A 13411-nucleotide genomic window follows, 5' to 3' on the forward strand; every position below is an offset into this window, starting at 1 on the left:
CTGGATACAGGGGTGGGGTAAGCTGGGGAGGTGCCAACACTGGGGTTGGTTTGATCACAACGAAACTGCCCCCTACATCCTGGGCCATCCTTTTGGTTTGGGGAAGGAAGGAGGAGCTCAGAAAAGGGAGCTGAGCGACCTGGGCTTCCATGATGAAGAGACAGCGCAGGAGCAAAATGTCCAGGAAGGAGTGAGAGAGACCAGAGGAAAGAGGTGCCTCTTCCACCCGCGTCCTCGGGTCCCCAAGTACGCCACGTGGGTGGGAGCGTGTCACACACACCCACGCGCCCACTGCCACATTCCTCGCGCTCTCGCCCCGGCCGGGCCCATATCCGCGCGCCTGTAGGCGCCGGGCCTCCACGGGCCACGTCGCCGCCACCTGCTGCTGCATCCCTAGTTAAGGGGAAGGCGCATCTCCGCGCCTCCCCCATCCGCCCCCCCCCCCGCCCCGGTGCGGGCCTTCTCCCCACCCCCATACTCCAGGGCCGTGCTGTAGGACGTCTTCCCCGGGCCCCCTCCCCAACGTAGAGGGGGAGGCGAAAGGAGGAGCTCCGGCTGCAGCCACCCGCCCTCCCCCACCTCCGGAGCTCCCCCTCCCCTCCCCTCCCCTCCCTTCCCCTCCCTTCCCCTCGGCTGCCGCAGCCCCGCCAGTCGCGCGCGTCAGCGTGGGCTCCCCAGAGCGAGTCGCTAGGTAACAGGGCGGGCTCCGCAGACCCGGGGCCGGGGAAGCCCAGGCGCGTCGTCAGCAGCGGCGCTGCGGGGCGGGGGCGGGGGGCGCACGGACCCTCCCCCGTCCGGGCCTGCGGACCCAGGCTGGCCCGCCGCCTCCTCCCAGGACGCCTTAACCCGCGCGGTACGCCGCCGCCGAGGTGCCCCTCCCTTGCAGGGACCCCGACGCAGCCAGCCCCTTCCTCCTTCCGAGCCGGTGCGCACAGCTTTGCGCGCGGCAGGGTGGGCGCCCCGCTGTCGCGGTCGCCGTCGCCGCCGGTAAGCTGCTCTCGGGGGCCGGGGCTGGGGCGGGGAGGAGGGAGAGCGGGAAGAGCGGGGCAGCTCCCGCCACCACGGCCGCCGGACCGGCCATGTGCTAAAGTTTCTGGGGCTCTGCGCCCCACCGGGCGGGCGCGCGGCGCGGGGCTCAGCGGCGCGGTGGGTGGGGCGGCGCGGTCCTGCCGGGTGCCTGCCACCCCCGGACCCGCGGGGCGCAGCTCTGCGCGCTCTCACGCTCTCTCTTCCTCTCTTCTCCTCCGCGCTGCCTCCCCGAGGTCCTCCTGCCGAGCCCCGGCGCGGGGCATGAGGAGCCCCGGGGCGCCGCCCGGAGACTACCTGGCTGCGCGCACACCTCGAGAGCGGCGGACCGGGACATGAGCCGCGCGCGCGGGGTCCGGCGCCCGGCGGCCAGCCCCAGCTGGCGGCGGCCAGCGGATCGGCGCTGCCCGGGAGAATGAGGCAGGAGCCGGCGGCAGCCTTCTCTTTCTCCTCTTCCTCCTCTTCGCCTTCCTCCGGCTCAGGCACCCCGGGCCCGGGCCAGGCTGTGGCTCTGCTGCGTGCCCCGCGCGCCCCCCGCCCGCCTCCGGATGCACTGCTCGGTAAGCCAGGCCCTCCGCCGCGGAAACAAAGCCCCTTCGCCCGGCCCCGGAGACTGCCTCTGAGACCCCTGCTCGGCCCCCACCCAGAGCCTGCGGCATTTCTTACTGAACCCCTGGATTCCCCTGTTCCCCAAACCCTGCCTAGAGGCCGAACTGCCCGGGCGCCTTCGAGACCTGGTGCTTTCCTGGGCCATCAGGGAGGCAGATGCGGGCTTGACACGCAGACAGGAGGAGACCTGTTTGGTCTCCATAATGCTATATGCCACCTGGGTTCAGACTCTTCATTTGTGGAGGGAGTCGACTCATATATAGTGACCTCGAAACTGGTGTCCAGGCTGTGCTGGGTAGTATGTCTCCAAACCACCGGAGGAAGTGCGTTTCCCTTCTTCTCTGGCTCAGATGAGGAAACTGAGGCCTGGGGAGGTTGAATGACTTAATCAAGGTCACAGGGCCAGGAAGCGCAAGCCAGGGAGACCAGGATTGGAAACCAGGGTGCTCTTTCCACCTCTCCCTCGAGCTGATCCTTTGGAACAAACACACCTGTCCCATTTCTTCTACTAACTGCTTCCGTCTGGAGTTACTGCGTGTGTGTGAAAATACTTGTGCTGATGAGTATCTGCTTGGATGAAATAAATTGCTGGTAGCATGTATTTTTTTTTTTTTTGCCCATCCCTCCATCACATAGCTGCTCACCCTTATGTGATCTGTAAGTGCATGGCTGCTTCTCTTCAGGTAGGAGGAGGATATGTTCCCCTGGGTGCTCTCTTTCCTGGGATTCTGTTTCTCTCAGGCCTCTGAAAGGTGGGAAAGGGCAGAGTTCAGATCCTCCTGTGTGCCTCTTCTATGCTGTGTGTGCCCAGCACATGCTCGGCCTCAGAACCATGTGGTAAACCTTTCTGTGGGGTGAGGACTAATCAAAGCTCCTGCCCCTGGTTGTGTAAGTCTTAGAGATGGTTACTTAACAGGCTGATCCCAGATGGCCACTGTGTAGGAACCAACCCTGCCCGAAATTTTATCTTGGCTCACATTTGCCAACCCTCCATGTCAGCAGAACTTCCCACATCTCAATCCAGAAGAAAAGGGGGGGGGGTTTAATGTAGACAGGAGGCCTTAGTTTGCCCCCAATTCTCTGGTTTTGTAGCTCTTAACTGTTTGCTTAGGTGCATTTAGGTCGACCCTGAAAGGGGAAGCCACGCGGAATCATTTGGTCCTGGTCTGAGTGGCTTGTTTACTCGGTTGAGTCACCAAGTGTTGAGCTTGGTGGTCTGCAGGACTCGGACGGTGTTGGTGTCAGCGCAGGGAAAGGCCATTGGTTTCCCTGTCAGTGAAATGATGGGTCACAGTGGATGAACTCTCTGATCCCTTCCAGTGAAATGATTGTTCGAGTGGCAGAAGAGGGGGTTACAGGCCGGAGCTAGGGGGTGTGAGCTGATCAGACCCACACATGTGGACAGATAGCTTGTTGGTTGAATAGGTTGTTGATTTCCAAGAGGAGGATATGGTGCCCGAGGGAGCTGCAAAATTCAGGTTCCACCCAAAGGAGGTGAAGCCTGGGCAGTGCTTTAGTGGATTATTTATTGGGCTAAAGCATGGTGGCTATAAAATGTCCCAACGTGCCAGATTGGGTTCATGGGACAGGTTAGGCATTTCATTGGGAGAGATGACATTGACCCCTAAGAACTGATGAAATACAACGCATCAACTAGATGTCCAGCCGGCTCGAAAGTGACCAGCTGGTGAGCCTGCCTGTTCCTTTCAGAAAGGATCTGTCATAGCTGCATAGGTAAAACCTTCTCAGCCTAAACAATTAAAGCAAGTAAATAAAGTGATTTTTAGACTCTCCTCTCTCCATTGTTTGCTGATTATATTAGGGAAGGGTGGAGCCTCTCTCAGCAGTAATAGAGGAACTGTCACAAGGAAGGGGGGCCACTAGGATGTTTAGACCCTGACTTAGTCTTTGCCTGTTGATTACAGCTAAATTCATCCACTTGACCTATGGGCCCTTAAGGGGGTTGTTATAGGTCTTTTAAAGATGTGGATCAATGAACCTTTTAAAGCGTTACTGAATCTCAAATGAAACGGGCATGTCCCACCTTTTTTTCCCAGAAACTAAGCTCCCAGCGGGTTTTATGACTGTTTGATATTTACAGAACCAGAGCAAAGCTTTCATTTTTGACAAGCTCATGGGGTCTGTGAATGGCAAGTAATGCATCTTGTGTGGACATATTAATCTACCAGCATTGTGTGTTTTAGCTCCCCATGACTAACGGGTGAGGTTTTGAATAAAAATGAATGCAGAGAAACAATCTTCATGAAGTTACTTTTGAAAATGATAATGTAATTATGAGAGAACAGTTTTTCTGTCACATATCATACTATTGCTACCCAGAGCCTGATTACACAGAAAAATATTACTCTTGTTCCTCATATTCAGTTTTTAATTCATCAGTTCTCGCTTATTTTTTGCTCTTTTTTACCCTCCTGGCGTGAAAGTGTGCAGTTGAGAAAAAGAGTCTCCCTTTTCGATTCTGTTTTGTCTTAAACCCACTTCTTTTCTGGAAGATCGCTAAAGCTGACCTCTTCCACACCATATATAATGGCGTCATGTTCAGGTATATTCTAGGTGCCTCATGTTTCTCTTGGGAGAGCAGGAGGGGTATGTATCACAAATGAATGACAACAATGAGACGTTTCCCTGGTGGGCATCCCATTTCTAACTCAGGAGTCTAGACCAGGAACTCTTTTGATCAGAGCTGACAAGCCCCGCATTGTGAGAACCCGCTTCGGATACTGCAGCATTTGTGCAATGTTAAGGATGTACACAGGTACCTATGGGGCGTGTTCCTTTTCTCTAAAAGGAACATCCTCCAGAGGCCAGGAGACCTGGGATTTATTCTTGACTCTGCTGTGAATTGGCTTTGTGACCTTGGATAAGTCATCTCCATTCTTGGCGTCTTCATTTACATCTGTGCAATGAGTGTGTATGTTTGTATGTTCCCCGTGTTCATGTGCATGTGTATATATTAGTGCCAGGAGACCCCCTCCAACTCTAAGCCCGAAGAGTCCTTGGAATCTGGATGTAGCTGGTTATTAATAGCTCCAGAGTGCCCTGTGCTTTAAGGTTACATAACATTTTCAATTAAACATCTGTATAAACAGTAAAGAACTGGTTATTATAAAAAAGTGTATTGATTATCCTAAGCAGGGACTCTATCCTGTGTGATGAACTTTTCATCTTAAAGGCAATAATGCCAGCTTTCCCATCATGGCATCTTGTGGGTGGCATCTTGGCACACAACGGAGAGGGCTGAGCCAGGACCCTCTCTAGGGTCCATGCGGCAGGAACCACAGGAGCCACTATGTAATTTGGGTCGACGGGGTAGGAGAAATGTCACATCTAGCTGTATAGCTCGAGGTCCAGGGGACATGGAGGTTTCGCCGTAGTCTTAGGCTGTTCCTGGAAGGTAGGAGGGGAAGTATTTAATTACTGTTTGCCGTTGTTTTGAAAATGGAAAGTACTTTAATTAGAGCCTTGAATTCAGCTGAAGCTGAAAAATGGTGAGAAGTTCGTAGATTTGGCAGTGGTGTTTTTGCCGGGTTCTCTGGGCAGGCTTGCTTGTCACACTTTAAATAGTCTGTGGTCAGAGGTCAGGTTTCCTAGCGAAGCTGCAGTCATCATCAGATAAAGAGAATGGGAGAAAGGAACCACCAGTCCTTAAAACATTTTGTCCCCCTGGCTCTGCAAAGTAGATCTTGCGAACCCTTGTTCTAGATTCGGAGCCTGAGCTTGGAGAGCTGAAGTGTGTCGCTCAAAGTCGCACGGTTATTGAATGGCAGGAACAAGCACGATTTCAAGTGCATTCTGCTGGGGTTGAAAGCATCCTTCCCTTACCTGCCACACTTCACGTCCACTGATGCTGCAGCGTGTCTGGAAACCAAATTGCGTCCTTCTTCCCGAATTTTTCAATAACACTATGTCACAGAGAGGGCATGCCAAAGATTTGGCGTATATAACATATGGGGGTGATTTGGCTCTTGAGAGACTTCTGAATCCAAAATGTTGGATTTCTTCGAACTCTATGTCGAACGTGTTAGATTTGAAAGATACTCAGAAATAAGCCAGGTGTTACCCTACAAGGGTTAGTGTTGGTAGTTCTTCGGGGGAAGCTAAAATAACTCCTTAGATGCCATGTCACCCTAAGTTCTATGGGAAGTGACCACAAGCTGGCACGTGGGATGTTTTGGAAGGCGTTGCCAGCCTGCACCTCGCGAAAAGGGACACAGGATAAAAGTTACGTAACAGCAGCTTTCGGAAAGAGCGTGACTCCTCTTCCAGCATGCCACACGGGTTAATCCTCCCCCAGACAGCAAACTAGAGAAAGAAGTAGGAGGAACATATACAGGAACTTAAAGGTTCACCTACAGCTTTTAAGAATTTCCAGGACTTAGAGGAGGAATGGTCAGTCTCAAGAACTTTTCAAGCCCCCAAATAGAGATGCCGTCACAGCAGATATTTCGTGGAGCCTGCGGAAGTCCACCCACGTTAGTATAGCTGCTGCCGTCTTTGCTGATAGCTCTACAAATCTGGGTGAGTCTCATCCATACCCAGGACAGGAGATTCCAGAATCCTGTCTGCAACACACAATTTGCAGAGTTAGGTAAAGGGAAGTCATTGGAATCACCCTTCCTTACATTCTAGTAATGATACTCAAGCTGGCTGTCTTCGCCAGCAGTTTAAATTCCTTCCGGCACTGATACTGGCCTTGCCCATGTCATAGGAGTGATGTCTTAACAAAAAGGACCTTCCCTCCACCTCTTCTGGATTCCTGAACGGCTTCTGGGCCAAGAGCTTCGAGTTTCATGAAAGGTGATTAATGAGAAAAAGCAGACAGAATGAGTTGGAAAACTCAATTGTGATTCACCTGTCATCTGTAAAATACCAAAACATCTTAGCAGCCAGCACAATTTTTCGATATGGTGAATGAGAAATTACATTGCATGTCCCTAGTGAGACCCATAGAGTTTGTACCCTTTGCCCCCAAGCCTTGAGAGAACAGATTCCTGGTAGCTTCAGTTCTGGGCCAGATTTTTAGTACCTTTGGCTAGTCAATGGCAAAGAATGCAAAAGTGGCCTTACAGAGGCATCGGCGGTTAGGCAAGAAGGCAGTGAAGTCCCTGGCCTCTGATTTGTGATTCCTGTGAACACTTATTTGGGGCCTAGTAAGTAGAAATGATTTAACACCCATTTCCAGCATTGAGAAGCACAGAATTTTACTAAATTTACTAAAGAATTTTATATATTTCATGCTGTCTTCATATGTGGCTTGTGACAAGTGTAAATGAGACTCTACATGGGTTTAAAAGCCTACACCTTTACAAGCCCTTCTGGTAGACTTCGAGGGCTTGCCTTAGTATTTGCTAGGCTGAATGCTTCTGCACTCAACATCATTGAAACCAGACTTACAGGTCAGGTGGGGTGTTTGGGAGGCTCTGTGTATTCTCACTTGGTTCAGTTTCTCAACAAACTGTGATGAGCCACTCTATATGCCTCATTTAACATCCCCAAGCAGAAGCACACATAAGGAATGCCCAGGGCCTCCTATTTTTCCATCATCCCAGGTTTTGAGCCTATGTCTGCTAATATAGTCTGGGATCCTGACCAAGACCATTTCGTTCTGCCACAGATAAACCACTCAAGTTACATTGGCTTCTGTGTGACCCGCCCCGCCCCCCGAAAGATTCTTGATTCCTTTTCATTCAGAAGATCGATGATAATGGCGATCATCTTTTAATGATCAATATTGACAAGTCTTCTGTTTTTCAATAAAGTGAATGTGTCTTGAGAGCATCATGCATAAGCTGAAAATGATTTATGAGTGCATGTAGTCCCATTAACTTGCTGAGAGGGCTTTATTGAAAACTTCTGAAAAAGTAAGCCCGGCTTTGCAGTGTTAAAACATTAAAGGTAGAAATGGAAGCCCGTGTTCTCCACCCAGAAAGCAGGAGTAGAAGAATACACTTGTTCTCTAAAAGGGAGTGTTGAGACTTTTCTCAGTTTTACCAACAAGATCAACGTCGGTCCGAAAATTTCCTGTAGGTGCTGAGGTGGTCATAAGCCTGCTCCGGGATATCCCTGGGGAGTTGGAGAGCTGCTCTGTCCATCTGTCCAGGCATGGTGTCCTCTCTTCCATTGGGTGTGCCTCCCTGGTCCTGCCCGATCACTTTGGTGATCACTGGGGTCATTCTTCCATCGGACAGGTGTTGATTGTCAACAGCAGAACAAAAATCCATTGAACACCAGCTCTGTTCCAGGCACTGCAGGGCACTGGGGCTGCAGTGGTGGACCACAGACAGCTGCAGTGTATCCACACATGGCTTCTGTTCCCGTAGGCCTGGGACGTCACCACTGCCCTTTAGGGCCCATTCCAGATCTGCAGCGGAGCAAGGAGGCCAGTGAGGAGAGCCCAGCCTGGGAGTGAGGGGGCCTGCTTGTCAGCCCTGTCTCACCTGGGCACCTGGGGACAAGCCTCTGCCCCACCCTGGCCCTCCACTGGCTTCCCTTGGCTGTGAAGTGCAAGGACTGAGCCATGCAGGGTTTTTTCCAAGCGGGATCCAGGTACCACTTCCACGGAAGCATCCGGGAGCTTGCTAAAATACAGATTCCTGGGCCTTGTGGCAGACCTATTGAGTCAGAACCTCAGAGGGTAGGGGCCCAGAATCTGTATTTTTAGCACCCTCCCAGTAATTCTTATCTCAGGAGCAATAAAAATGCGAGAACCACTGATTCTTACAGGTAGTTAATCACTCATCCCCCTTCTTGCTCCAAAATACTCAGAATATGGTGCACCCTCCCATGCTGGCCACTCTCCCCACCTCCACCCAAGCCATCCTCTTCTCTCCTGCTCTTTCTGCTTCCGTGCTGCCCTCTACAGTTTGCTTTCCAGTGGCCCCCAGAGGGAGCCTTCTAAAGGACCATGACCTTTTCTGCTCAGAGCTCGCCAGTGTCCCTGAGAGCAATGGCCAACAACTTTGGCAAGGCCTCCAGGGCCCTGCACAATCTGGCCCTGGGTCCGACCTCCACTCCTGCCACCTCCCCTTGCTTCTCCCCTTCTAGCCACACTGGCTTCGTGCCGTTCCTGAAACCCACACAGCTGCCCGAGAGCCCAGTCACTCTCCGTGAGCCCATGGGACCTGGGGACCGACAAGGAAGGGGGCTCGGCAGGTGGGGAACAGCCCCAAGGAGCTGCTATTCTCTGTCCCCCCACTGCTTTGAAACCCTGTACAGACAGATGCTCTCACGCTCCCTGGGGCCAGTCTCAGCTTCCAGGCCCTCCACCAAATACACGCTGTTTTAGGAGCAGTCCTTTAATTCAGAGCACCATATTATGGGGTGAGTCATCACTGGACGGGATCATTGAAGTGGGCCTGGAGATCTCTTTCAGAGGAATCTTCTAGAAAGACCCTGATCCCCTCCCCTTAGGCTGGATGTTTCTTCAGCCACAGTTAACCCCAGGGGCCCTGCCATCCCTCCTCTTCCGTCCACAAACATTCCCAGGGCAGCAGCTGTGTCCAGGCATCATTGCAGGCCTGCTGTACACGGGAGACGCAGTGGCTCTGGGGTCTGCTTTGTTTCGTCTCCAACTCCGGCTCTTGCTTTCATAAAGATGGAACAGGGAGGCCTGGACCACAGTCCTCTGGCCTCTGTCTTCTCCCACCGGGGAAGAGGAGCTCTGGCCTCTTTTTCAGGAGTGGCTCTCCTGGGGCCCGGGTGAAGCAAACCGATCTCAGAAATATTGAGTGCGTGCCGAGTAGGAGGGAGAGATGGACCATCTCATAAGATTCGCCTCCAAGGAGACCTGACCGCGTAACCTGGTGTAGAGATTTAAGACATAAAGAGTGTCTTAGACAAGTCAACACATGGCACTAGTTCAGGGTCCCTTGAAGCCAGCCTGCCCGGCAGTGTATCACATGAAAAAGACCATGAAATCCTCAGACCCTACTGGGTCCTGCGCATGGTAGGTGCTTCTCCTTGAATCTCGTGGAAAGAACCATTTTCACTCTTAGCATCCATCTCACAGGTTCCTGCAGTGGACACGTGGACCAGGCCGTCACTGAGAGGCCATCAGGTAGGATGGTTTGGGGATACAGGGAAAAAAAGATGCTCTCTGTCTTCAATAGACTCAGAGACAGTTGGGGAAACGCGTAACTACCCTATAGCTAATTAGAGTGGCTGACATGCCCCGAGAAGGCAAAGGTGGGAACGATGGCTTTGGATGGGGGAGGGTGGGGGCATGAGCCTTGAGAGATGAGTAGGAATTTGTCAAGCAGAGATGAGGGCGAAAGGCATTCCAGGCAGGAGGGAGAGTGTGAGCAAATGTGCAGAGGCTGGACCATCGGGGGTAGGTGAGCAGGTGGTGTAGGGCTGTAGCGTCGGGCTGCTGGAGCACAGGTGCGTCAGTCCTGTCCCAGTGGGAGTGGGCCTGGAGTGCCAGGTTAAGGAGGGTGCCCTGTCTCACAGGTGATGGGGAGCCATAGGAAGTGCTCGCGTGAGGGTGTGGGCTTTAACAAGACAGCTGGTGGTCCTGCTTCCTGCTCCCCTGTAATGTCTGTATTATGGTGAAGGTGTGTAAAAGGTATAAATGTATTAAAAGGTGTATAAAAAGAAGGCGTCGTCTGTGCAGGATGAGTGTGATTGTCTGGGGCGTGACCTCCAGGCCCTGTTTCTCTGATGCCCTGTGTCTACTGCTGTGTATCTGTTGAGTGATCCTCCAGGCCCCGCTGCCCAGACCCCAGCTCCACTGACCCTGCCGGACTCGGAGGGGAAGCGAGGTGGCCACTGGCTGTAGCACTTGCTGCCCAGCCGTCGTGGACTCCGGCCAACGGGAAATGGAGCAGGCAGTGTCCCAGCCTGATTCACTGAGCCGTGGGTCTCCCTGCACCCCTGCAAACGCATTCAGGCTGCTCCTGGCCTAAAAACAATGCTCCCAGACCTACAAACACAGCTGAGAGAATCCAGGGCATGCGTTCGCCGGCCAGCTTCCCTGAGCTTCCCTCAGCAACGGGCTCGATGGGCGGGAAAGGGGTCAGTTTCAGAAACCAAAGCCCATGCCATTCTGATCGTTAACTTTGAAATCAACATGCTCGGTGGGATGGGTGACTTCTGCAGAGCCAGTGGGGTGGACACAAGGAAGAGGGTCCCAGGGGTCCTCTACCTTCTCATTGCTAAGAGAAGGAGAGGGAGAGAAAAGGCGTGTTCCATAGTCCAGTGGGCAAATTCTTAGCTGTTTCTGGGGAGTTTGGTCCTGGAAAAGAGCCTTCTTTAGGAGAGGTTGACTGCAAAATCATGCCAAGGGCAAAGCATCCCGGGCAGTTTGAAGAGCTGCCGCCTGCTGGAGAGCTCACCACCCCAGAATGTGGGCTCGGGAAAGGGATGCAGCTCCACCCTCTCAATGGCCCCATTTACAGGTCAAAAAATTGAGGCCCAGGGAGGAGAAGCAACTGGCCCAAGGTCACACAGTGGGATTGGAACCCAGCAGGGCATCAAGTCATTCTGGAGTTGGTCACGATCTTTGAAGCTGGCCAGTGCCCAGTGTTGGCGGAAGTCCATGTGGAAATGGACAGTTTGTACTCACACTGCTTTGTCCGCAACCAGTCACAGAGGATGTGGCTTTCTCCTTGTTCCTTTGCCCTTCCTCTTGGAAGCCAGGCCCAGAGCCAGGGTCCTGGGCAACCAGAATTGGAGGGGGCTGGGAATACCCCTAGATCTCTGGCCCTTTCTTCACTTGCTCGTTTCTGAAGCTTGTGTGGATGTTTGATGCAAGGAGAGAACAGTATCAGAGCAAATCAGAATGCTTCTCAGCGTCTGGGCATGGGAAGAACTGACGCTGAGGTCCATTTGGAGCTCAGGGTATCATGAAAAGCCCCACCAGTTATCCAGGAAAGCCTGCCACCCAGACTCTCCAAGCTCCTTGGATGTACCCGAGTCTAGCCCAAACCGCCATTGGCATCTGCATCGGTGTCTCTTGTCTCCTCCCAACTGTCTGTTCCTGCATCTCCAGCACCAGGGACAGAGCTTGCTTAGTGCTAGGAGTGGCTCTAGGCCTCTTAGTGGCTGAGTGAGGGGTGCTATGTGGAAGGGGATCTGTTTGATGAGCTTCTGCAGCAACCCGGCTCTTCTGGCTGTGTTTCGCCTTATCAAGGAGGTTCTCCCAAATGCGTGAGAAGCTGATTGATGTCAGTCCTGCCGGCTGACTTCAAAACAGTAAAACCTTCAAGACTTTATTAGGCAGATATATAAGTACAGTTCCCGTTCATGAAGTGCGTCCGTCACAGCCCTCAGGAACATGAAGGAATTGTTTGCAAACTTTCCCAGGTTATTACCCCCAAACTTGGTAGATGTATGTTTTAGATAAATAATCTTGGCAGGCCCGTATGTTATGGCAGTTCGGGACAGAGGTAATCTACCTGCTGGCAGGTTTCATAGGTTTCACCACCTTATTTACACTTATTTTTAATGGAAGAGTAGAGCAGAGCTAAAAAATATTATCCTCATGTGGAGGGAGGCTAAATGTTTTAGAAAATGTATGGGTGCCACGCAGGTAGGCAGGGTGATTATTCTGAAGACATTTTGAGTGTCTGACCTCAGTCCCTCTGTTTTTCTGGTCAAGGACCTAACCCCTCCCAGATGGGAATGGCAGTTCTTCAATGAGATTTTGATTACTGTCACAGCCTCTTCCGGGGGGCATGCGTGTTTTAGTTGAACCTGTTTTCAGAGTCAAACCATGGAGCATCTAACTCACTGTGCAATTCTTGGACAATTTGCTTTCGCGTTTTTGGACCTTGTTTTCTCTTCTGTACGATGGCCGTAATAATAACAATTAGTGATAATCATAGCTTTTTTTTTTTTCTTCAATAGAGCCCTTTAATTTTTATTTATTTATTTTTGGCTGCGTTGGGTCTTCGTTTCTGTGCGAGGGCTTTCTCTAGCTGTGGCAAGTGGGGGCCACGCTTCATCGCGGTGCGCGGGCCTCTCACTATTGCGGCCTCTTTTGTTGCGGAGCACAGGCTCCAGACGCGCAGGCTCAGTAATTGTGGCTCACGGGCCCAGCCGCTCCGCAGCATGTGGGGTCTTCCCAGACCAGGGCTCGAACCCGTGTCCCCTGCATTGGCAGGCAGATTCTCAACCACTGCGCCACCAGGGAAGCCCCATAGCTTTTATATACTAGGTGGTTACTCTGGGTGGAGACTTTGTGCTGAATAAATACTTTCCATGGACTATTTTATTTAATCTGAGCAAGAGCTCAATAAAGCAGTTACTTTTCTTATTCCCATTTTACAGATGGGGAAACTAAGGCTTAGAGAGTATTTATTGCTGCATATAAAACACCTCCAAATGGTGGCTTCAAACACTAGTCATCCTTTAAGTCCAGGGGCCGCCTGGGCTCAGCTCGATGGTTCTTGCTGAAGGCCTGTGAGATCAGTCAGGTTGTGGCTGTGGCTGGAATCATCCAGAAGCTTCCTCACTTCCATGCCTGGTACCTGGCCCAGGAGGACGCACACAGCCTGGGGGTGTGGGGGGCTGTACAGCTGGGGCTCCTCGGATCTCTGTGCAGCCTCTCCACGTGGTCTCTCCAGCAAGGTGGGCCAGGCCAGCTGGACTTCCTACATCGTGGCTCAGGGCTCCAGTGCGCATGCCCCAAGAGGGAGGGCGGTGTGGGAGGGCCGTCTGTATCGCCTTTTATGACCAAGCCTTGGAAATCACACAGCATCACTTCCGGCATATTCTGTCCCTTAGAAACAAATCACTAAGGCTGCCCACAGTGGAG

At 52.4% G+C, this 13411-nt stretch overlaps 1 protein-coding gene across 3 annotated transcripts in view; it reads left to right on the forward strand.

Annotated features, from left to right (window-relative positions):
- The first annotated feature begins 645 nt into the window (after positions 1 to 645).
- TUNAR (TCL1 upstream neural differentiation-associated RNA) overlaps positions 646 to 13411 on the forward strand; it is a 48933-nt gene continuing 36167 nt past the window's right edge. Inside the window, exons 1-2 of one of the 3 annotated variants that reach the window (XM_057541989.1) lie at positions 856 to 987; positions 1263 to 1586. In XM_057541989.1, coding sequence (XP_057397972.1) covers positions 1575 to 1586 — 12 coding nt within the window. In that variant the 5' untranslated portion in view covers positions 856 to 987; positions 1263 to 1574. Of the gene's footprint in view, positions 988 to 1262; positions 1587 to 9693; positions 9713 to 13411 lie in introns of those variants that run through there. The other 2 variants (XM_057541991.1, XM_057541990.1) reach the window with 2 other exon arrangements.

This window comes from Balaenoptera acutorostrata, chromosome 3 (genome assembly GCF_949987535.1).
Source record: "Balaenoptera acutorostrata chromosome 3, mBalAcu1.1, whole genome shotgun sequence".
Lineage (NCBI taxonomy): Eukaryota > Metazoa > Chordata > Mammalia > Artiodactyla > Balaenopteridae > Balaenoptera > Balaenoptera acutorostrata.